Genomic DNA, 25134 nt, shown 5'->3' on the forward strand with positions numbered 1-25134 from the left:
AGCTCGCTGAATGCGCTGCTCCCTAGCTTCCTTTATGCGGCCCGGCCACTGCCTCCCCCTTTGCGGCCGCCATCGCTAGCATGGGCGGGCAAACATCGCCGCGCCATCTGCGGCGGCGGCGGCGGCACGGCCCGCTAGTTGGGCGCGGGCGCCGAGCAAGCCGGGCCGGAGGATTGAGATGTACTCGCCGGCATTCTACGCGGCGTGCACGGTCGGCGGCGTCGCCAGCTGCGGGCTCACGCACATGACCGTCACGCCCCTGGACCTCGTCAAGTGCAACATGCAGGTGAGCGTCTCGATGCTGGCTTGATTTGGATAGATGAGTTATTTACGCGAGGTGTCCCATTTCGATTCGTAGGACTATTCGTGATGCGATCTCTGTTGTTAGAGTTATTAGACGGTTGTTTGATGCTGGTACATCATTCTCGAACCAGGCAACCAGCTGCTACCGTACGTAATGCTCTATAAATATGGTATCACATTTTCATTGTCGTAGTAGCCTGCACTGAAAGGGGTAAACCTCACAATGATTACATTCCTGCTTCTTGTTTATGTTCATTTTCAATGAATAGTTGTCGTTATGAACTGATTGCTAATGAAAACTTTTATTGTCTGATTTCTCAGATCGATCCAGCCAAGTACAAGAGTATCTCATCTGGTTTTGGTGTTTTGGTTGAAAGAGCAAGGGCCCAAGGGCTTTTTCAGGGGCTGGGTACCTACCCTACTTGGATACAGTGCTCAGGGAGCCTGCAAGTTCGGTTTCTATGAGTTATTCAAGAAGTATTACTCGACATTGCTGGCCCTGAGTATGCCACCAAGTAGAAGACTTTGATTTACCTTGCGGGTTCCGCTTCGGCTAATGTGATTGCAGATATTGCCCTCTGCCCCATGGAAGCTGTTACAGGTCCGTGTGGCAGACGCAGCCTGGCTTTGCAAGAGGTTTATCAGATGGCCTTCCAAGTTTGTGAAAGCTGAAGGCTATTCTGGGTGAGTTGAGGTTTGCCTACTTTATTTCTGTATATCCATGTCTTCACTTTTTTTGTAACACTATCAAATTTTTCAGACTGTATAAAGGAATTGTTCCACTCTGGGGCCAACAAATTCCTTGTAAGTACCTACTTCCTGCTTGTTGTCAACTGTCACATAAATTTGAATCGCTTTCCTTTCTACCTTTTTACTATACTATGTTTGTGCCCCTTAAGAATCAACTGTTGAAATAAATGGTATGTAAGCTTTGAAAAATTAGATTTTGTATTGCTAAGATGATCAAACTTATCTTGTTTTTCAAAAGGGTTGCCACTCTAGCGTTAGTGTTGTAGAATTCATGGAACGGCTATGGATACTGGTCTCAGTTCTCACTGATGACAATCTTCATTATCATTTATACTTGTTGATATCTTTGTTTTTTTATTAGCACAAAAATTAGTTTTGCTAGAATATTAGTTCTGGTGCACATAGTTCTTCTTGAAATCGTATAATGATTTTCAAGATTTTATGTGTGCATATATTGATATTCCACGCTGCTTGAGTCATCTCCACTGTGACATGGACCTAGACTCCCAATGAGATGGTGTATATTTCTTAATTACTAAATGGATTTATGCTTTCGGAGTCACACTGACCATCAGCTTTGAAAATGGTGCCCTTTCTTACTCATCATAAGTCTTATAATCTCACTTGTTGACATTTCGTTTTCTTATTATGGTGTAAATGTTAGTTTTACTAGAATGTAGTTCTGGTGCACATAGTTCTTCTTGAGATCTTGTAATGATTCCAAGATTTTATGTGTGCATATAAAGATATTTCCACACTGCTTGAGTCATCTCCATTATAACTGGACCTAGACTCCAATGAGATGGTGTATATTGGTTAGTTGCTCAAAGGATTTTCATGCATTTGAAATCATTGACTATCAGCTGTAAATAATAATATCATTTCTTTAGGATAACAAGTCTTGTTGGCACTCAATTGTTTATATCTCTTTTTAATTATGTATAAAATATGGTCGCTATAATATTAATTTCGACGGATAGTTCTTGAAATTGTGTATGGTTTCAAGAATTTTTGTGTGCAGTTAAATTATCCGCACTGCTTGTGTTTTCTCTGCCATTCTAGAGCGGGACTCCTTTTTTTGAAACCAGAGCTAGACTCCAATTTTTGTGTACATTAAAAAACATATCAGGTTAATGTTGTAGAGGATAGAGGATTTGACACTAATTAATTTTAAATTTGTGTATTTGATAATCATCTATGAGCATTTGGTGCTTATAATATCTAATATCATGTATTTTCTTTACACATAATTATCTCTTGTTGTGTTTAACTTATGTACCTACATGCTAAGACATGCATTTTCATGCACATAGTTCTTCTTGAATTCACACTATGATTTTCAAGATTTTATGTGTGCGTATATTAATTTATCTCGTTATAAAAAGCCCGCCCCTCTCTGGTGGCGCAGAGGCGGGGGGGGGGGGGGGGGGGGGGGGGTTTGTCCGCAGCCACGGATGTCTCCTCCCTGGAGCGAGGGCGGTGGGCCTCACGCCCACACACGTACAAACGCCGCGCTCGCTTGCGCTGCCTCGATGAGCGTCCATCCGACCGAGCCCCCAGGCTTAGCCGTGTCCCTAGCCGTAAGGAAATCGCTCGAACTGAACCCTGAGCCTGCCCCGGCGCCATGGCGGTCTCCGAGAGCTCGTGATGCGCTGCTCCCTAGCTTCCTTTATGCGGCCCCCCGGCCACTGCCTCCCCTTTGCGGCCGCCATCGCTAGCATGGGCGGGCAAACGGTCGCCGCGCCATCTGCGGCGGCGGCGGCGGCACGGCCCGCTAGTTGGGCGCGGGCGCCGAGCAAGCCGGGCCGGAGGATTGAGATGTACTCGCCGGCATTCTACGCGGCGTGCACGGTCGGCGGCGTCGCCAGCTGCGGGCTCACGCACATGACCGTCACGCCCCTGGACCTCGTCAAGTGCAACATGCAGGTGAGCGTCTCGATGCTGGCTTGATTTGGATAGATGAGTTATTTACGCGAGGTGTCCCATTTCGATTCGTAGGACTATTCGTGATGCGATCTCTGTTGTTAGAGTTATTAGACGGTTGTTTGATGCTGGTACATCATTCTCGAACCAGGCAACCAGCTGCTACCGTACGTAATGCTCTATAAATATGGTATCACATTTTCATTGTCGTAGTAGCCTGCACTGAAAGGGGGTAAACCTCACATGATTACATTCCTGCTTCTTGTTTATGTTCATTTCAATGAATAGTTGTCGTTATGAACTGATTGCTAATGAAAACTTTTATTGTCTGATTTCTCAGATCGATCCAGCCAAGTACAAGAGTATCTCATCTGGTTTTGGTGTTTTGTTGAAAGAGCAAGGGCCCAAGGGCTTTTTCAGGGGCTGGGTACCTACCCTACTTGGATACAGTGCTCAGGGAGCATGCAAGTTCGGTTTTCTATGAGTTATTCAAGAAGTATTACTCGGACATTGCTGGCCCTGAGTATGCCGCCAAGTAGAAGACTTTGATTTACCTTGCGGGTTCCGCTTCGGCTGAAGTGATTGCAGATATTGCCCTCTGCCCCATGGAAGCTGTTAAGGTCCGTGTGCAGACGCAGCCTGGCTTTGCAAGAGGTTTATCAGATGGCCTTCCAAAGTTTGTGAAAGCTGAAGGCTATTCTGGGTGAGTTGAGGTTGCCTACTTTATTTCTGTATATCCATGTCTTCACTTTTTTCTAACACTGTCAAATTTTCCAGACTGTATAAAGGAATTGTTCCACTCTGGGGCCAACAAATTCCTTGTAAGTACCTACTTCCTGCTTGTTGTCAACTGTCACATAAATTTGAATCGCTTCCTTTCTACCTTTTACTATACTATGTTTGTGCCCCTTAAGAATCAACTGTTGAAATAAATGGTATGTAAGCTTTGAAAAATTAGATTTTGTATTGCTAAGATGATCAAACTATCTTGTTTTTCAAAAGGGTTGCCACTCTAGCGTTAGTGTTGTAGAATTCATGGAACGGCTATGGATACTGGTCTCAGTTCTCACTGATGACAATCTTCATTATCATTTATACTTGTTGATATCTTTGTTTTTTTATTAGCACAAAAATTAGTTTTGCTAGAATATTAGTTCTGGTGCACATAGTTCTTCTTGAAATCGTATAATGATTTTCAAGATTTTATGTGTGCATATATTGATATTCCACGCTGCTTGAGTCATCTCCACTGTGACATGGACCTAGACTCCAATGAGATGGTGTATATTTCTTAATTACTAAATGGATTTATGCTTTCGGAGTCACACTGACCATCAGCTTTGAAAATGGTGCCCTTTCTTACTCATCATAAGTCTTATAATCTCACTTGTTGACATTTCGTTTTCTTATTATGGTGTAAATGTTAGTTTTACTAGAATGTAGTTCTGGTGCACATAGTTCTTCTTGAGATCTTGTAATGATTTCCAAGATTTTATGTGTGCATATAAAGATATTTCCACACTGCTTGAGTCATCTCCATTATAACTGGACCTAGACTCCAATGAGATGGTGTATATTGGTTAGTTGCTCAAAGGATTTCATGCATTTGAAATCATTGACTATCAGCTGTAAATAATAATATCATTTCTTTAGGATAACAAGTCTTGTTGGCACTCAATTGTTTATATCTCTTTTTAATTATGTATAAAATATGGTCGCTATAATATTAATTTCGACGGATAGTTCTTGAAATTGTGTATGGTTTCAAGAATTTTTGTGTGCAGTTAAATTATCCGCACTGCTTGTGTTTTCTCTGCCATTCTAGAGCGGGACTCCTTTTTTTGAAACCAGAGCTAGACTCCAATTTTGTGTACGTTAAAAAACATATCAGGTTAATGTTGTAGAGGATAGAGGATTTGACACTAATTAATTTTAAATTTGTGTATTTGATAATCATCTATGAGCATTTGGTGCTTATAAATATCTAATATCATGTATTTTCTTTACACATAATTATCTCTTGTTGTGTTTAACTTATGTACCTACATGCTAAGACATGCATTTTCATGCACATAGTTCTTCTTGAATTCACACTATGATTTTCAAGATTTTATGTGTGCGTATATTAATTTATCTCGTTATAAAAAACCCGCCCCTCTCTGGTGGCGCAGAGGGGGGGGGGGGGGGGGGTTGTCCGCAGCCACCGGATGTCTCCCTCCCTGGAGCGAGGGGCGGTGGGCCTCACGCCCACACGTACAAACGCCGCGCTCGCTCGCGCTGCCTCGATGAGCGTCCATCCGACCGAGCCCCCAGGCTTAGCCGCGTCCCTAGCCGTAAGGAAATCGCTCGAACTGAACCCTGAGCCTGCCCCGGCGCCATGGCGGTCTCCGAGAGCTCGCTGAATGCGCTGCTCCCTAGCTTCCTTTATGCGGCCCCGGCCACTGCCTCCCCCTTTGCGGCCGCCATCGCTAGCATGGGCGGGCAAACAGTCGCCGCGCCATCTGCGGCGGCGGCGGCGGCACGGCCCGCTAGTTGGGCGCGGGCGCCGAGCAAGCCGGGCCGGAGGATTGAGATGTACTCGCCGGCATTCTACGCGGCGTGCACGGTCGGCGGCGGCGCCAGCTGCGGGCTCACGCACATGACCGTCACGCCCCTGGACCTCGTCAAGTGCAACATGCAGGTGAGCGTCTCGATGCTGGCTTGATTTGGATAGATGAGTTATTTACGCGAGGTGTCCCATTTCGATTCGTAGGACTATTCGTGATGCGATCTCTGTTGTTAGAGTTATTAGACGGTTGTTTGATGCTGGTACATCATTCTCGAACCAGGCAACCAGCTGCTACCGTACGTAATGCTCTATAAATATGGTATCACATTTTCATTGTCGTAGTAGCCTGCACTGAAAGGGGTAAACCTCACAATGATTACATTCCTGCTTCTTGTTTATGTTCATTTTCAATGAATAGTTGTCGTTATGAACTGATTGCTAATGAAAACTTTATTGTCTGATTTCTCAGATCGATCCAGCCAAGTACAAGAGTATCTCATCTGGTTTTGGTGTTTTGTTGAAAGAGCAAGGGCCCAAGGGCTTTTTCAGGGGCTGGGTACCTACCCTACTTGGATACAGTGCTCAGGGAGCCTGCAAGTTCGGTTTCTATGAGTTATTCAAGAAGTATTACTCGGACATTGCTGGCCCTGAGTATGCCACCAAGTAGAAGACTTTGATTTACCTTGCGGGTTCCGCTTCAGCTAATGTGATTGCAGATATTGCCCTCTGCCCCATGGAAGCTGTTAAGGTCCGTGTGCAGACGCAGCCTGGCTTTGCAAGAGGTTTATCAGATGGCCTTCCAAAGTTTGTGAAAGCTGAAGGCTATTCTGGGTGAGTTGAGGTTTGCCTACTTTATTTCTGTATATCCATGTCTTCACTTTTTTGTAACACTATCAAATTTTTCAGACTGTATAAAGGAATTGTTCCACTCTGGGGCCAACAAATTCCTTGTAAGTACCTACTTCTTGCTTGTTGTCAACTGTCACATAAATTTGAATCGCTTTCCTTTCTACCTTTTTACTATACTATGTTTGTGCCCCTTAAGAATCAACTGTTGAAATAAATGGTATGTAAGCTTTGAAAAATTAGATTTTGTATTGCTAAGATGATCAAACTTATCTTGTTTTTCAAAAGGGTTGCCACTCTAGCGTTAGTGTTGTAGAATTCATGGAACGGCTATGGATACTGGTCTCAGTTCTCACTGATGACAATCTTCATTATCATTTATACTTGTTGATATCTTTGTTTTTTTATTAGCACAAAAATTAGTTTTGCTAGAATATTAGTTCTGGTGCACATAGTTCTTCTTGAAATCGTATAATGATTTTCAAGATTTTATGTGTGCATATATTGATATTCCACGCTGCTTGAGTCATCTCCACTGTGACATGGACCTAGACTCCAATGAGATGGTGTATATTTCTTAATTACTAAATGGATTTTATGCTTTCGGAGTCACACTGACCATCAGCTTTGAAAATGGTGCCCTTTCTTACTCATCATAAGTCTTATAATCTCACTTGTTGACATTTCGTTTTCTTATTATGGTGTAAATGTTAGTTTTACTAGAATGTAGTTCTGGTGCACATAGTTCTTCTTGAGATCTTGTAATGATTTCCAAGATTTTATGTGTGCATATAAAGATATTTCCACACTGCTTGAGTCATCTCCATTATAACTGGACCTAGACTCCAATGAGATGGTGTATATTGGTTAGTTGCTCAAAGGATTTTCATGCATTTGAAATCATTGACTATCAGCTGTAAATAATAATATCATTTCTTTAGGATAACAAGTCTTGTTGGCACTCAATTGTTTATATCTCTTTTTAATTATGTATAAAATATGGTCGCTATAATATTAATTTCGACGGATAGTTCTTGAAATTGTGTATGGTTTCAAGAATTTTTGTGTGCAGTTAAATTATCCGCACTGCTTTTGTTTTCTCTGCCATTCTAGAGCGGGACTCCTTTTTTTTGAAACCAGAGCTAGACTCCAATTTTGTGTACATTAAAAAACATATCAGGTTAATGTTGTAGAGGATAGAGGATTTGACACTAATTAATTTTAAATTTGTGTATTTGATAATCATCTATGAGCATTTGGTGCTTATAAATATCTAATATCATGTATTTTCTTTACACATAATTATCTCTTGTTGTGTTTAACTTATGTACCTACATGCTAAGACATGCATTTTCATGCACATAGTTCTTCTTGAAATCACACTATGATTTTCAATATTTTATGTGTGCGTATATTAATTTATCTCGTTATAAAAGCCCGCCCCTCTCTGGTGGCGCAGAGGCGGGGGGGGGGGGGGGGGGGGTTGTCCGCAGCCACCGGATGTCTCCCTCCCTGGAGCGAGGCGCGGTGGGCCTCACGCCCACACGTACAAACGCCGCGCTCGCTCGCGCTGCCTCGATGAGCGTCCATCCGACCGAGCCCCCAGGCTTAGCCGCGTCCCTAGCCGTAAGGAAATCGCTCGAACTGAACCCTGAGCCTGCCCCGGCGCCATGGCGGTCTCCGAGAGCTCGCTGAATGCGCTGCTCCCTAGCTTCCTTTATGCGGCCCCGGCCACTGCCTCCCCCTTTGCGGCCGCCATCGCTAGCATGGGCGGGCAAACAGTCGCCGCGCCATCTGCGGCGGCGGCGGCGGCACGGCCCGCTAGTTGGGCGCGGGCGCCGAGCAAGCCGGGCCGGAGGATTGAGATGTACTCGCCGGCATTCTACGCGGCGTGCACGGTCGGCGGCGTCGCCAGCTGCGGGCTCACGCACATGACCGTCACGCCCCTGGACCTCGTCAAGTGCAACATGCAGGTGAGCGTCTCGATGCTGGCTTGATTTGGATAGATGAGTTATTTACGCGAGGTGTCCCATTTCGATTCGTAGGACTATTCGTGATGCGATCTCTGTTGTTAGAGTTATTAGACGGTTGTTTGATGCTGGTACATCATTCTCGAACCAGGCAACCAGCTGCTACCGTACGTAATGCTCTATAAATATGGTATCACATTTTCATTGTCGTAGTAGCCTGCACTGAAAGGGGTAAACCTCACAATGATTACATTCCTGCTTCTTGTTTATGTTCATTTTCAATGAATAGTTGTCGTTATGAACTGATTGCTAATGAAAACTTTTATTGTCTGATTTCTCAGATCGATCCAGCCAAGTACAAGAGTATCTCATCTGGTTTTGGTGTTTTGTTGAAAGAGCAAGGGCCCAAGGGCTTTTTCAGGGGCTGGGTACCTACCCTACTTGGATACAGTGCTCAGGGAGCCTGCAAGTTCGGTTTCTATGAGTTATTCAAGAAGTATTACTCGGACATTGCTGGCCCTGAGTATGCCACCAAGTAGAAGACTTTGATTTACCTTGCGGGTTCCGCTTCGGCTAATGTGATTGCAGATATTGCCCTCTGCCCCATGGAAGCTGTTAAGGTCCGTGTGCAGACGCAGCCTGGCTTTGCAAGAGGTTTATCAGATGGCCTTCCAAAGTTTGTGAAAGCTGAAGGCTATTCTGGGTGAGTTGAGGTTTGCCTACTTTATTTCTGTATATCCATGTCTTCACTTTTTTGTAACACTATCAAATTTTTCAGACTGTATAAAGGAATTGTTCCACTCTGGGGCCAACAAATTCCTTGTAAGTACCTACTTCCTGCTTGTTGTCAACTGTCACATAAATTTGAATCGCTTTCCTTTCTACCTTTTTACTATACTATGTTTGTGCCCCTTAAGAATCAACTGTTGAAATAAATGGTATGTAAGCTTTGAAAAATTAGATTTTGTATTGCTAAGATGATCAAACTTATCTTGTTTTTCAAAAGGGTTGCCACTCTAGCGTTAGTGTTGTAGAATTCATGGAACGGCTATGGATACTGGTCTCAGTTCTCACTGATGACAATCTTCATTATCATTTATACTTGTTGATATCTTTGTTTTTTTATTAGCACAAAAATTAGTTTTGCTAGAATATTAGTTCTGGTGCACATAGTTCTTCTTGAAATCGTATAATGATTTTCAAGATTTTATGTGTGCATATATTGATATTCCACGCTGCTTGAGTCATCTCCACTGTGACATGGACCTAGACTCCAATGAGATGGTGTATATTTCTTAATTACTAAATGGATTTTATGCTTTCGGAGTCACACTGACCATCAGCTTTGAAAATGGTGCCCTTTCTTACTCATCATAAGTCTTATAATCTCACTTGTTGACATTTCGTTTTCTTATTATGGTGTAAATGTTAGTTTTACTAGAATGTAGTTCTGGTGCACATAGTTCTTCTTGAGATCTTGTAATGATTTCCAAGATTTTATGTGTGCATATAAAGATATTTCCACACTGCTTGAGTCATCTCCATTATAACTGGACCTAGACTCCAATGAGATGGTGTATATTGGTTAGTTGCTCAAAGGATTTTCATGCATTTGAAATCATTGACTATCAGCTGTAAATAATAATATCATTTCTTTAGGATAACAAGTCTTGTTGGCACTCAATTGTTTATATCTCTTTTTAATTATGTATAAAATATGGTCGCTATAATATTAATTTCGACGGATAGTTCTTGAAATTGTGTATGGTTTCAAGAATTTTTGTGTGCAGTTAAATTATCCGCACTGCTTTTGTTTTCTCTGCCATTCTAGAGCGGGACTCCTTTTTTTTGAAACCAGAGCTAGACTCCAATTTTGTGTACATTAAAAAACATATCAGGTTAATGTTGTAGAGGATAGAGGATTTGACACTAATTAATTTTAAATTTGTGTATTTGATAATCATCTATGAGCATTTGGTGCTTATAAATATCTAATATCATGTATTTTCTTTACACATAATTATCTCTTGTTGTGTTTAACTTATGTACCTACATGCTAAGACATGCATTTTCATGCACATAGTTCTTCTTGAAATCACACTATGATTTTCAATATTTTATGTGTGCGTATATTAATTTATCTCGTTATAAAAGCCCGCCCCTCTCTGGTGGCGCAGAGGCGGGGGGGGGTTGTCCGCAGCCACCGGATGTCTCCCTCCCTGGAGCGAGGGGCGGTGGGCCTCACGCCCACACGTACAAACGCCGCGCTCGCTTGCGCTGCCTCGATGAGCGTCCATCCGACCGAGCCCCCAGGCTTAGCCGTGTCCCTAGCCGTAAGGAAATCGCTCGAACTGAACCCTGAGCTTGCCCCGGCGCCATGGCGGTCTCCGAGAGCTCGCTGAATGCGCTGCTCCCTAGCTTCCTTTATGCGGCCCCGGCCACTGCCTCCCCCTTTGCGGCCGCCATCGCTAGCATGGGCGGGCAAACAGTCGCCGCGCCATCTGCGGCGGCGGCGGCGGCACGGCCCGCTAGTTGGGCGCGGGCGCCGAGCAAGCCGGGCCGGAGGATTGAGATGTACTCGCCGGCATTCTACGCGGCGTGCACGGTCGGCGGCGTCGCCAGCTGCGGGCTCACGCACATGACCGTCACGCCCCTGGACCTCGTCAAGTGCAACATGCAGGTGAGCGTCTCGATGCTGGCTTGATTTGGATAGATGAGTTATTTACGCGAGGTGTCCCATTTCGATTCGTAGGACTATTCGTGATGCGATCTCTGTTGTTAGAGTTATTAGACGGTTGTTTGATGCTGGTACATCATTCTCGAACCAGGCAACCAGCTGCTACCGTACGTAATGCTCTATAAATATGGTATCACATTTTCATTGTCGTAGTAGCCTGCACTGAAAGGGGTAAACCTCACAATGATTACATTCCTGCTTCTTGTTTATGTTCATTTTCAATGAATAGTTGTCGTTATGAACTGATTGCTAATGAAAACTTTTATTGTCTGATTTCTCAGATCGATCCAGCCAAGTACAAGAGTATCTCATCTGGTTTTGGTGTTTTGTTGAAAGAGCAAGGGCCCAAGGGCTTTTTTAGGGGCTGGGTACCTACCCTACTTGGATACAGTGCTCAGGGAGCATGCAAGTTCGGTTTCTATGAGTTCTTCAAGAAGTATTACTCGGACATTGCTGGCCCTGAGTATGCCGCCATGTAGAAGACTTTGATTTACCTTGCGGGTTCCGCTTCGGCTGAAGTGATTGCAGATATTGCCCTCTGCCCCATGGAAGCTGTTAAGGTCCGTGTGCAGACGCAGCCTGGCTTTGCAAGAGGTTTATCAGATGGCCTTCCAAAGTTTGTGAAAGCTGAAGGCTATTCTGGGTGAGTTGAGGTTGCCTACTTTATTTCTGTATATCCATGTCTTCACTTTTTTCTAACACTGTCAAATTTTCCAGACTGTATAAAGGAATTGTTCCACTATGGGGCTGACAAATTCCTTGTAAGTACCTACTTCCTGCTTGTTGTCAACTGTCACATAAATTTGAATCGCTTTCCTTTCTACTTTTTTACTATACTATGTTTGTGCCCCTTAAGAATCAACTGTTGAACTAAATGGTATGTAAGCTTTGAAAAAGTAGATTTTGTATTGCTAAGATGATCAAACTTATCTTGTTTTTCAAAAGGGTTGCCACTCTAGCGTTAAGCATGTTTTTTTTTTCTCGAACACGCAGGGGAACTGCGTATCTTTATATTAAGAAGAAAAAAAAGGGGGGGGGGGGGGGCAAGAGCCCTTACAACACACACTCCTAAGCTCTTAGACAAACACACGCGCCTTTTACTAATATAGGAAACGACTTCACCTCCACAAAAGGATCCTACTGGCTATCTATAGGCTCAAGAGAAGGGAAGGAGCTTCCCTGAGCCTTTGCAAGCTTCCAGAAACGTTGTTCCTCACTTGCGAGCAGCAATGCTCCAGCCAGGCTAGGAGGAGTCCTATCGAAAACACACCGGTTGCGATGGTTCCAAATTGTCCATGCACCAAAGATGATAAGCGAGTTGAGTCCTTTTTTGTGTGAACCATCCATTCTAGACTCTGCTTTGGCCCACCAATCATCGAAGGAGGGTTCATCTTGTGGCGAAAGGGCCTGTAGACCCACTCTTCACAGCAAAACACACCAAAATTCGCGTGCAAACACACATGAGACTAGTAGATGATTGATAGTTTCTTCTTCTTGTTCACAGTGGGGGCAGCGAGCAGGATGTGGGAGACCTCGGCGTTAAGCATGTTTTGTGATTGTAATCTCAACTATGATGTTAATGATGCAATGAAATAAATGGATGGTATCTTCTTTAGTATTGGTGATGCAACTTCACTCATGCTACGTGATTCGTGTACATATTTAACTCACCGAGTGTGCAACAAATTTAGTGTTGTAGAATTCATGGAACGGCTATGGATACTGGTCTCAGTTCTCACTGATGACAATCTTCATTATCATTTATACTTGTTGATATCTTTGTTTTTTTATTAGCACAAAAATTAGTTTAGCTAGAATATTAGTTCTGGTGCACATAGTTCTTCTTGAAATCGTATAATGATTTTCAAGATTTTATGTGTGCATATATTGATATCCCACGCTGCTTGAGTCATCTCCACCCACGCTGCTTGAGTCATCTCCACTGTGACATGGACCTAGACTCCAATGAGATGGTGTATATTTCTTAATTACTAAATGGATTTTATGCTTTCGGAGTCACACTGACCATCAGCTTTGAAAATGGTGCCCTTTCTTACTCATCATAAGTCTTATAATCTCACTTGTTGACATTTCGTTTTCTTATTATGGTGTAAATGTTAGTTTTACTAGAATGTAGTTCTGGTGCACATAGTTCTTCTTGAGATCTTGTAATGATTTCCAAGATTTTATGTGTGCATATAAAGATATTTCCACACTGCTTGAGTCATCTCCATTATAACTGGACCTAGACTCCAATGAGATGGTGTATATTGGTTAGTTGCTCAAAGGATTTTCATGCATTTGAAATCATTGACTATCAGCTGTAAATAATAATATCATTTCTTTAGGATAACAAGTCTTGTTGGCACTCAATTGTTTATATCTCTTTTTAATTATGTATAAAATATGGTCGCTATAATATTAATTTCGACGGATAGTTCTTGAAATTGTGTATGGTTTCAAGAATTTTTGTGTGCAGTTAAATTATCCGCACTGCTTGTGTTTTCTCTGCCATTCTAGAGCAGGACTCCTTTTTTTTGAAACCAGAGCTAGACTCCAATTTTGTGTACATTAAAAAACATATTATCAGGTTAATGTTGTAGAGGATAGAGGATTTGACACTAATTAATTTTAAATTTGTGTATTTGATAATCATCTATGAGCATTTGGTGCTTATAACTATCTAATATCACGTATTTTCTTTACACATAATTATCTCTTGTTGTGTTTAACTTATGTACCTGCATGCTAAGACATGCATTTTCATGCACATAGTTCTTCTTGAAATCACACTATGATTTTCAAGATTTTATGTGTGCGTATATTAATTTACCACACTGCTTGAGCTATCTCTGTTGCTATGGAGCTAGACTCCAATGAAGTGGTGTACATTAGTTCATTAATCAAATGCTTACAGCTAGTACTCCCCGAGTGCATACCCCCCAAAGGGAAAACGTGACCATACTGCACACATGATTCTTGGGTACTGGTTGTTGTGGATGCCTCTATGCTCATAATGATATTATTTAGTCTGCTTGTCTCAATTATAGTGGGAACTAAACTCTAATTACTTGTGGGGAATGGACATGGGAATTTTTATTATTAGGCCCCTATTTTGCTTGCGTTGCTATATCAATGACTATAACATATTAGATTTCCTTCACGGTGTACTGTGTGAAGTAATTTTGGAACATATGAGCTTGCTTTCTACCAAGTTTTATTCTTTTATTTTGCTTTGATATTTAACCTGAAGGACTGTCCAGCATCTTATGGTTTTACAGTGGCGGATCTAGAAATCGATCACGAGGGGGGCTAAACTATATTACACAGAGATGAATATCAAAATTCTATATTAGTGTCATACTAACATTTAACAAAGCATAAACGCTACACAAGTGCAAACATGTAACAAATATATTATAGTATGAACACAAAAATAAATAACACTTTTTTTCTTAATTATTAATGACCTAGAAAAACCATTTGGTATTCATGAAGCATGAAGATATTCACAGTGAGTCAAGTGCAGCAGACAACAAAAATAGTGGAGAGCTCAGGCTTTCAAGCTTGAGAGGAGCCAATCGATGCTCGATGTCCAGTGCCTGCTAGTTGCAGAGGGCTGCTACCTGTACGGTGCATGTCTGGGCTGTTGTTGGGCTATATCTAAAGAGGCGTATTCAGTGTTTTTCTGAGCTCGCCCCGGGCTGCAGCCCACCCAGCCCGGGGTGCACATCCGCCTCTAGTTTTACTAAATGCAGACACTATGATGAAATTTGCCTCTTTCGAGACTGTTGTTGAGATGATCTACGAGTATGCCATTCCTGCCCCCAAAAACGAATGCAGCAAGAATCTCCAGCTTGGAGTGAGCTTTGCTGGTGGCTACATCGCTGGGGTGTTCTGTGCAATTGTTTCTCACCCAGCTGACAACCTTGTTTCCTTAACAATGCCAAGGGGGCAACGGTCGGCGATGTATGTTTTCTAGACAATTAGATATTATTTTCTTTGTTTACCTTGTTTTTTGCACTTACCATTTGTGTAATGCTTGCTCAGGCTGTGAAGAAGATTGGTCTAGTGGGGCTATTTACGCGTGGGCTCCCGTTGCGTATCGTGATGATTGGTACCCTCACCAGTGCCCAGTGGGGTATCTATGATGCTTTTAAAGTCATGGTTGGACTGTAAGTATTTCTATTTGCTTGATACTGGTCCCTTGTCAACATTAACCTGTTGGATTTTTGTTCATTATCACTTAATGGGGGCTATTTTTCAATCCTCCAGGCCGACTACTGGAGGCGCTGCTCCAACACCTGCTGCCACTAAGGCCAGATTCCACACAGCCAAACTTCAGACAAAAACTGGCGCTACCCTTGATGACCAAATAGCTCCTCTTTCTTAGGAGCAATTCTTTTATTCTTTTAGGAACTCTAAAATGATAAATCTCAGATGAGTCTCAAGCTCATCCATGCTAATTGGAATGCAAGAAATTTAGGAAGATGTTCACTAGATAATCAAGTGGTTCACGATGCCTGGAAACCCTGGCATCTTCATCAATGCTAAATAGAATACAAACAAAATTAGGAACAGGTTTACTTGATAATCAAGTGCCTCATGATAACTGGAAACCATGGCATCCTTTTTTAAAATTTATGATTGTGGAAGTACATAACTATATACTCGCCCATGGGCCATGGTTAAAGCTAATATTTTGCTGGTTCGATTTGTCTAATTTTCCCCGGTATATTTTTGGGCAAGTAAATGAGAGCATGTCTGTGACAGAGCGTGAAGTTCTTGCTGTCTAATATATGCTGCCTGTTCATTGCTGTTGCTGGCAACATCCTTTCTTGTGTACTGAACAAACCTATTCCTCCTGCCTTTTTGTTTGGACTATGCCTATGCTTTGTCATCGATGTCAAGCAGATTTATGAAGGTCTTAAGAATTAAGATGGTATTGCACTATTGCTGCAAGTCTTTTTTTTTGCTGTTTTTAGATCATGACGAGGAAAGTTAAGTTCTCATTGTAAATACCTTCGAACGGTCGCTCTCAGCAACCGAGTCCAACAGGGCTTCAGAGTGGGCGAAAGATAAAGATCAAAGCTCGCCTATGACGTAACAACTTGCCACGTCTCCGCGCGTGCTTCTCTAGTTGTATGGCCGATCTTTTGTGGAAGCTCAATGCTACATAAATGTTTGTGGTAGTTAAAAGCATCTCTCAGTGAGGCTCTTTAGAACGCAGAAATTTTATCGAAATTCTATAGAAATTTAACAGGAATTAGTTTATTTTTCACACGAAAAGCGCAGGAACAATAAAAAGAATTCATGTTCTAAAGGGGGCCTAAAGGTTGCATGAAAATTTTGGTAGGGTTTCAGTTTCTTTGGAAAACTGTCTCTTTCGAGAAATGTCACTAAAGCTACTGTAAGATTTTGCTGTTTCTCGAGAACAAAAAAACTTTGGTTGGTTTGAATTTGTGTTTCCTATCGTTAACTATTTTTCTCTTTTACGTCCAAGAAAACGAATCTAGAAACTCAACCAAATAGGATATAACAATCTCTAGCAAAATCTCTACTCCATCTCCAAAAACCAGCGACTCTAAAAAAGTCACAATCTCTATTGTGCTCAATTGCTCGTGCGACCCTAACTTCCATCCCGGACCCCATTGGAGAAGAAGATAAGGGTAAAGGTTAGGATTCTAGTTCTACTCGGCTGACCTAAAAGAGGGTTTGTGAGAGGCGGCTGCGACACAGTGGTGACCCGGCGGTGCAGTGAGGTGGCAAGGACACTGCCAAAGCCGTGGGTGGTAGGAGGATTGGCTGGGACGGTAGACAAGGCTGGCGATGGCCGCGTCACTCCTCGAGTGGTTAGAGGAGAGCAAGTGCTTATGGGATGTCGGGGTCGAGGTGGCGGCAACAAGAGCTGTCGGTCGCCAGTGGAGGGAGGGAAAGGGTCTACGAGACAGTTGAGGCGCCTAGAGGCCTCGAGACCAGTCGCGGATGACGAGAGCATTGGCGAGTCGCCGAGGGCAAGAGCACCGCTGCGGAGGAAGACAAGATTGCACGCTTCTCAATCGCACTACCAATCACGCCTTAACCTAGCCCCTCAAAAATCCCATTAAGTTCTCGCTCCAATGGACCCTATCAAGGTCCTTAAACTCCTACCTAAAAGAAAGGCATGATCTAAGATTGCACTAGCTAGTACTCAACCAGTCACTACTTACCAATTTTACATAGTAACCTATAGTACCACTCACTAAGGTTCAGACTGATTGTTTGCATTAGTCTGTATCCAGGCTTGTGCAGTACAGTTTGTCCATGTTTGATTATTTGCATAGCCTCTTTTGCATACTTACACAATGCTCAAAGCATGTCAATACATTGTTAACTAGTATGCTACTTTTTTATTAGATTATGTAGATTTGATAAGCCAATAATATCTCTTCTCTTCTCTACACCTAAAAAAGCACTAAAGTAATCATCTACCCGATGATAAAAAAAATGTATACAATCCGGTCACAAAGACTACCAAATACGTGTACTATCTGGCCATGTTCCTGGCTGACGCGTGCGTTCGATATGGTCATCTCACGTTAATGTGTTATACTCAAACGAGCTTTAAATATTGTAAAGATCTTCAGCCTGTTGCTTATCAGCCATGATACAGTATTTTTCTCTCACAACAAATCAGCACCAGCCAAACTTATCAGCCCAGAAACCAATCAGCAAACAGACTGCTTATATGCAGGACGACACTTCCAACACGATTACGTTTCAACATAGCCAGGACAAGATGTGGTAGAATAAGTAGTATAATGAACACGGTTGTTAAGGTATGATATAAGATCGTTTCAATTCCATATCGAAACTTGAATACTTGGTCAACAACGATGGCTCTGTTCGTTTATCTTATAATTCGTACTTTTTAACTTGCTTTTTCAGTCGAAACAATATTTTTCTCTCACAACCAATCAGCTGGAACAGCGTTTCGGTTTGTTTTTCCAGCGAAGCGAACGGGGCCGATAATTGCGTAAAAATAGATTGTTGTGAACATTCAAAACAAAAATTATCGTGATATTATTTCGTTCCCATACAACGTACGGGTATGATTCTAGTAAAAAATAAAAGAGTTCTAAAACATGTTATAATTTGAAACGGAGTTACTTAACCCGTGTAGCCCTGTGCTACCTACAGTTGCACGGTGTGGTACAGAGTTGCCGCCGCAACGTGTCCGCAGAGGATGGTGAGGACATGGCAAGATAAAATCCTGGTCCCGCAAGATCCGTTCTTCCAAATGCGATCAGGTGATTGGCTCTAGTTCCTCCTCCCCTCAGCACCAGTGCACCACCAGTCCCCTCCAGCTCCCCTCTGGCTCTGCTCCTCCTTTCACAGCCTCAGCCCAATGGCAAAGTTCTAGAACCAGAGTTGCACGGGCAGCACGGCATAACACCTCCTCCCTCCACCGATCCAGTTCCACTCGCCCAACATCTTCTCCTTCGCAAAGCAAAGCTTCCTGTTCAGCTCAGCTGCGGCCTGCGGGTCACCGTGCTCGCGCGCCCATGGCGCTGCTATCCGCCACTTCACCCGCAAAGGCGCACTTCTCGGCGCTCCTCTTCTGCCACGACGAGCCGCAGCAGCACCAGCACCAGCACGCGCTCCCGGCGCCGCACCCGCAGTGCTTCGGCGGCGGCAAGGCCAGGCAGCGGGCACGGGGCAGGTGCGCGGCGGCGTCAATGCGGCCTCCCGACGCGGCCGTCGCTCCCGCACCCGCGCCCGCGGTCGGCGAGGCGCGGCGGAAGAAGCCCCGGGTGCTGGTGGCCGGCGGCGGCATCGGCGGGCTAGTGTTCGCGCTGGCGGCGCGGCGCAAGGGGTACGACGTGACGGTGTTCGAGCGCGACATGAGCGCGGTGCGCGGGGAAGGGCAGTACCGCGGGCCCATCCAGGTCCAGAGCAACGCGCTGGCCGCGCTGGAGGCCATCGACATGTCCGTCGCCGAGGAGGTCATGCGCGTCGGCTGCGTCACCGGCGACCGCATCAACGGCCTCGTCGACGGCATGTCCGGCTCCTGGTACGCCCATCCATTCCTCCTGCAACTTGCCCTCTAGTATGTCTCGGATTCGGATGGCTTGCCCTGTTTCTGCGTGCGCTGTGCTCGCGCGTCTTTGCATCTGCCGCCCTAGCGAGCGCCGTCTGGTGCGCACCGGCACCGCTACGCTATTGGAAACGTGGTACTCCAAATTCGATTATCCTGACCAGATTATACGCACGAGCATGCCGCGCAGCAAAAAATCAATTCGCTGCCGCGGCAATCTCATCCGACCACGTCACCTGTGCCAGCACGCTGCCGACCTCGGCACGATCGCCGCACCACGTTGGGCTTGTTTGGTTGCAGCCATGAATCTTTTGCCTGAAGAAAGATGCTGCCTATATGTTGCCTGCAAATCCATTCGATTTTCGCATGAGTGACTGTTTGGTTGAAGCTACTGCCTGGAAAAAAAAGAGTTGTGGCCCCTGGAGAGTTTTTACGGTGATTAAAGTCCAGGCAACTGCAAGCAGCAGTCAGGCAGTCGATTTTGGTTGCCTGGGGAAGAAGCATCTGCCTTACCCAAGCTGCTGCCCAGGGCTTCAACCAAACACCTTTCGGGCGGATCACAGGCAACAGATTTTCCAGGCAAAAGTGACTCAGGGCTGCATCCAAACAGACCCCATGTGGTGCGCGCGGCGCACAAGGCCGATAATGGTCAACCAGCAACCAGGGCCAGGAAGGAAGCGCCGTGCCGCCCACGGCGGGAGGGGCGAGCCGACGCGCCCCGCCCCGCCCCGCCCCACCCGAGTACCCGACGGGACCAAACCATCGAGTTGCCTGCTTCCTGCTAGTTGCCGTAGGAGCATGGGACTACGGAGCATGGCGCGCCCTGGTCGCCTGGCCTGGTCGGCCGGTAAAATGGGGCCCGTTTCGTTTTCTATCCGGGGTACCCCACCTCGCGTGGTCTGCGCCGCGCGGCAGGCAACCCACGGCCGCCACGTCCAACCGACCGCCCAACCGCACCGAGGCAAAGCTTCCACCAATCCACCACCCCCTCCTTCCTTCCTGCACTAGAGGCCGAAAGCGAGACCGACCGCACGCTCCACTTAGCTGCAAATTCCATTCTTCTCCGGCACCGGCCCTGCCACCCCCATAAAATTCGCTATCTTGGCAGGCGCGTCCATTGAAGCACCCTTCTGAAGTTCTGATCTAGAGCTTCACAGAGACAGCGAGCTTCCTCTTCCAGTTCCCAGCTCTCCTGTCAGCCCGAGAACCAATGCCAAATCGAAAACACACAAGTCTCGAGCTAGCAGAGTCCTCAGCTGAGGTTTGACTCCAGCTATTGCCTCACTGACTGACCGCCGATAAAGTAGTAGCAGTGTAGCACAGCATACCAGCTGCTCACTCATAGCAAAGCTTGCATACCACGACCATGCTGAGCACAGCGCGGGCATCGCCGAAGGCGATCTCCCTCCCCTCCTCTCGGGCCTCTCAGACGGCGATCCGGCTCCACCCCTTCTCCAGCCGCAACCGAGCGCTCCGCCTTCTCGCGCTTCCCTCCCCGTCCGCGCCGCGGGAGAGGCGTAGGCGTAGGCCCGGCGTTCCTCCTGCCCGCGCGGGGCTCGTCGCCACCGCGGCAATGCCGGCGGCGGCCGAGCCCAAGAAGGCGCGCGTCCTGGTGGCCGGCGGCGGCATCGGCGGCCTGGTCTTCGCGCTCGCTGCCAAGCGGAAGGGGTTCGAGGTGCTGGTGTTGGAGCGGGACATGAGCGCCGTCCGCGGGGAAGGGAGGTACCGCGGCCCGATCCAGCTGCAGAGCAACGCGCTCGCCGCGCTCGAGGCCGTCGACGCCGCCGCGGCCGACGAGATCATGGACGCCGGCTGCGTCACGGGGGACCGCGTCAACGGCATCGTCGACGGCGTCTCTGGCTCCTGGTAAGGGAGGCAGTGGGGGTCGTTCCCGCGCCAGAGCAAAATTCTTGCACCAAGTCACCGTGAATTTGTTTGTTTTTTATGCTACCTGGAGAAAATTTTGACTTCCTTTGGCCGGTGCTAGTGGAATTTAGTGCCACAAGGGTTCATTTGTCTGCAGTGTTGGCAGTTAGTACGAACCAATTGGTGGTTGGCTAGTCGTTATGCTCGCCTGTTTCAGTTGATTGTAGTAGATACTATCGTTAACACGCAAGTCTCTTATTACTACTAGATCTAAAGATATATATAGCTGCCGAAATTTTCTTGGTGCTTATTTTACAGCTTTTGTTTGCAAATTTCCATGGCGTGTCTCTTTTTTTGCGTGGTTAGCTTTAAGATAGATATTCCATTGCTGGAGGCAGCCATTTGACAGTGCCAATTGGATTCAGGTACATCAAGTTTGATACGTTTACTCCTGCAGCTGAGCGGGGGCTCCCAGTCACAAGGGTCATTAGCCGCATGACTCTGCAACAAACCCTTGCTCGAGCAGTCGGCGATGATGCTATATTGAATGGAAGCCATGTAGTCGATTTTATAGATGATGGCAGTAAGGTGAATGAGCAAATATGTTTTTGTGGCCATGCCAACTTAAATCTGGCTGCAAGAGTTGCCATTGCCTGTCTCTAAACTTGCAGTGTTTGTCGGTTGGGAGTAGGTTACTGCCATATTGGAGGACGGTAGAAAATTTGAAGGTGACCTTTTGGTTGGTGCCGATGGAATATGGTCAAAGGTAATAGAATTAATTCTCCTTTTGGTCAGAAACAAGCACAAACGGAACCTGATTTGCATGAAGTTTCCTTTTCTGGATAGGTGAGGAAGACACTATTCGGGCATTCAGACGCCACCTATTCAGGTTACACTTGCTACACTGGAATTGCAGATTTTGTGCCACCTGATATCGATACAGTTGGGTATGTTACATGGATCATGGAATGATGGGTGTGATTTTCAGATTGACTGAAATTTCGTTGTGCCATGACCATGTCCTCCATTTTCCTCTGTTGAAGGTACCGAGTATTTCTTGGTCACAAACAATACTTCGTCTCTTCAGATGTCGGTGCTGGTAAAATGCAATGGTATGCTTTTCACAATGAAGAGGCTGGTGGCACTGACCCTGAAAATGGTGAGTCCTTACAGAAGTTTTCATGCTTAATTCGTGAAATAGATACTGCCTCATTGTAGGTTGTGATCAAAATGAGAACAATACTTCTGATATGCCCCACACAAGCTTTATCATCTGCTTAATGTTAACAGGCAAAAAGAAAAGATTGCTTGAGATATTTGACGGATGGTGTGACAATGTCGTTGATTTGATAAATGCAACTGATGAAGAAGCGGTTCTTCGCCGGGATATATACGACCGCCCACCTACTATTAATTGGGGGAAAGGTCGTGTCACCTTGCTTGGTGATTCTGTGCATGCTATGCAGCCAAATCTGGGTCAAGGTGGCTGCATGGCTATTGAGGTATGCAATTTCTTAGCCTACCATGGATATGTTCTGGTGTTGATATCTATTACGTAACACAATAACCACCTTGTATTTGTTTCCATAGGATGGTTACCAGCTGGCTGTAGAGCTAGAGAATGCCTGGCAAGAGAGTGTCAAGACTGAAACTCCTATGGACATAGTTTCCTCCTTGAGGTGGTAAGTTTTTCTAGCATGTTTAGTAGTATAAAGATAGTGTTTCTTGAAACATCCACTGGATTTTATTTGAATGCTTGAATTGGCTCCAACTTCAAAGCAATCCTGTTCTTGCATGGATTTTAAACTCTGGTCCATACTATATAGTAAGTTGGCTGAAAAGCAAAATACTCGTTTGCATATTGGGCCTGCAGTTATGAGAAAGAGAGAAGGCTGCGTGTTGCTATTATACATGGACTGGCAAGAATGGCAGCAATCATGGCTACCACGTATAGACCATATTTGGGTGTTGGTCTAGGACCTTTATCGGTATGTGATAAACACACTTTTTTTTTTGTTATTCAATGCACAGATCTCATTCTCTTTTCAGCAAGATTTAAATTAAAGTATGTCACCATCAATTTTATTGGATTTCTGAAATAAGGTTCAGAAATCGGAACTGTATTATCTCATTACCATCCTCCTAAGAGCATTACTGAAGAACTCTATACTGAAACTACTTGAACTGCATACTAAAATTATTTACCTGTAGTTTTTGACCAAGTTGCGGATACCACACCCCGGAAGAGTTGGTGGAAGATTCTTCATCAAGTATGGAATGCCTGCGATGCTGAGCTGGGTGCTTGGTGGCAACAGGTGCATACCAAAATAATTAATTACTGTCATGTGTTCCCATTTCAAGCACATATGCAAGTAATAGGTTTCCATTAGTTTAAATGTCCCACGCAAAGAAATAAACACCACACAGGCTCTCTTAGTTCCCAATTACCATATCCGTACTCATCATGCAAATGGAACTTTTCATTGTGTACAGCTCAAAGCTAGAAGGAAGACCTTTAAGCTGCCGACTTTCCGACAAGGTACGTTGTCATAGACTCATAGTAACCGTGAATTTGATTTAGTACCAGCATTTAATATTTACTGACATCTAGCATCATTCTGAAGGCAAATGACCAGCTTTATCGATGGTTTGAGGATGATGACGCGCTGGAACAAGCTATGGGTGGAGAGTATGCTCTTTGTTTCTTCTTTAATTTCATTTTAAACAAGTGTTTGATTTATTACTTTATTTCAGTACTTTTGAACAAAAAAAAAAATCATTCATAAAACTATTTGCAGATGGTACCTCTTCCCAACAAGTGAAGGAAACAGCAATAGCTTGCAGCCCATTCGTTTAATTAGGGACGAGCAGAGGTCACTCTCTGTTGGGTATGCCTAAATAGCAAATTCATTTCTGCCCTAATTGCACTCAATCGAGGCTTTATGGGACTAAACAAATGAATTTTGTTTTGCAGAAGCCGGTCAGATCCTAATGACTCAGATTCTTCCCTATCATTGTCGTTTCCACAGGTTAGTTAATCAAAATGATAACAGGGTTTTAACAAACTTCTCATGTGTTGCATTGTACAAGGCCTTCTATTCATAAACTGCTTGTACCAGTCTTCAGTTTTCTGAACTTCATTGCAGATATCAGAAAGGCATGCTACTATCACATGCAAGAATAAGGCTTTCTATCTGACTGATCTTGGGAGTGAACATGGTACCTGGATTACCGAGTAAGCCCTGAAGAACCATGGTTCTATGCCCTTCCTTGAGAATTTCAGTAGCAAGATTTTACTCACTGATCGTCATGTGATTGTCCAGCAATGAAGGTAGACGTTACCGTGTGCCACCAAACTTTCCAGTTCGTTTCCGTCCCTCCGATGTCATTGAGTTTGGTTCCGATAAGAGGGTAGCTATATTACCGTCCTTTGCCTTTCATTTTTTCTTCACATTTGGTTTGCTCCTCTTATTTAGCCAATTGTTCATCTTATGGCGTTCATCCCTGAATTTCTGTGAAACCTTTTCTTCTGAATTATGATCAACTTGTGCAAAACATACAGGCTATGTTCCGGGTGAAGGTGCTGAACACGCTTCCTTATGAATCCGCAAGAAGTGGGAAGCAGCAGGGGCAGCAGCAGCAACAGCAAGTCCTTCAGGCAGCATGAATGGAGACACCAGTCAGTCAGTCACCACTCCTATCATCAGCCACACTGTACTGTACAGCATCCGGTAAGGACACGACTCTGCATCACAGAAAGGATATAGGAGACACGTCAAAGCAGATGTTATTTTTGCATCCATGCAGATGCCAAACAGGATTTTGAATACTACTAGCACCTAACGGATTGAAACGATGAGATTGCAGTTCTACGAGAAGAACTGAGTTGTACAATAGGGATAGGCAATTTAGCTATTGTCGGACTGTGTACATTGTTGTTGTTGTACCATCACCGAAAATATTGTAGACCAAGAAGCCATATTGTAATTACGGCACGAGCACAGTAACACTTTGATCATGTGATATAGTGTATAGTTATTTAGCTCAGAGTCAGATAAGATATGATTTGTTCTTCCACCAGCGCCAGCTAAAGTTTCGTTGAAATTTATGCAAA

General features: G+C 44.6%; 4 protein-coding genes and 1 pseudogene across 8 annotated transcripts; all 5 read left to right on the forward strand.

The window, feature by feature from the left end:
- The first annotated feature begins 2772 nt into the window (after positions 1-2772).
- LOC136491926 (mitochondrial phosphate carrier protein 3, mitochondrial-like) lies at positions 2773-3683 on the forward strand. The gene is made up of 3 exons (XM_066488122.1): positions 2773-2979; positions 3317-3449; positions 3565-3683. The coding sequence occupies exons 1-3, from the start codon at positions 2773-2775 to the stop codon at positions 3681-3683; spliced, it is 459 nt and encodes a 152-aa protein (XP_066344219.1).
- Positions 3684-5353: 1670 nt separating this feature from the next.
- LOC136491927 (mitochondrial phosphate carrier protein 3, mitochondrial-like) lies at positions 5354-6359 on the forward strand. Its single transcript, XM_066488123.1, has 3 exons — positions 5354-5656; positions 5994-6126; positions 6226-6359. Exons 1-3 carry the CDS (start codon positions 5354-5356, stop codon positions 6357-6359), a joined length of 570 nt encoding a protein of 189 aa, XP_066344220.1.
- Positions 6360-7917: 1558 nt separating this feature from the next.
- On the forward strand, positions 7918-8600 carry LOC136490661 (mitochondrial phosphate carrier protein 3, mitochondrial-like). The gene is made up of 2 exons (XM_066486865.1): positions 7918-8343; positions 8416-8600. The coding sequence occupies exons 1-2, from the start codon at positions 8041-8043 to the stop codon at positions 8425-8427; spliced, it is 315 nt and encodes a 104-aa protein (XP_066342962.1). The 5' UTR covers positions 7918-8040; the 3' UTR covers positions 8428-8600.
- A 584-nt stretch (positions 8601-9184) lies between these two features.
- LOC136490662 (mitochondrial phosphate carrier protein 3, mitochondrial-like) lies at positions 9185-15788 on the forward strand (annotated as a pseudogene).
- Positions 15789-18156: 2368 nt separating this feature from the next.
- On the forward strand, positions 18157-25095 carry LOC136490664 (zeaxanthin epoxidase, chloroplastic-like). 5 transcript variants are annotated; one of them, XR_010767835.1, is made up of 17 exons: positions 18160-19130; positions 21446-21608; positions 21712-21786; positions 21867-21967; positions 22064-22179; positions 22311-22522; positions 22611-22702; positions 22894-23008; positions 23232-23335; positions 23514-23559; positions 23645-23709; positions 23819-23908; positions 23995-24049; positions 24167-24255; positions 24344-24431; positions 24583-24751; positions 24828-25095. XR_010767835.1 is itself a non-coding variant. In XM_066486867.1 (16 exons), exons 1-16 carry the CDS (start codon positions 18622-18624, stop codon positions 24685-24687), a joined length of 2022 nt encoding a protein of 673 aa, XP_066342964.1. In that variant the 5' UTR covers positions 18157-18621; the 3' UTR covers positions 24688-25095. The 5 variants fall into 5 exon arrangements, 4 of the variants coding, with proteins under 4 accessions (XP_066342964.1, XP_066342963.1, XP_066342966.1 ...); XM_066486867.1 differs by having other exon boundaries at positions 18157-19130; positions 22611-22699; positions 24583-25095; XM_066486866.1 differs by having other exon boundaries at positions 18161-19130; positions 24583-25095.
- The last annotated feature ends 39 nt before the right edge of the window (positions 25096-25134 follow it).

This window comes from Miscanthus floridulus, chromosome 11 (assembly GCF_019320115.1).
Source record: "Miscanthus floridulus cultivar M001 chromosome 11, ASM1932011v1, whole genome shotgun sequence".
Lineage (NCBI taxonomy): Eukaryota > Viridiplantae > Streptophyta > Magnoliopsida > Poales > Poaceae > Miscanthus > Miscanthus floridulus.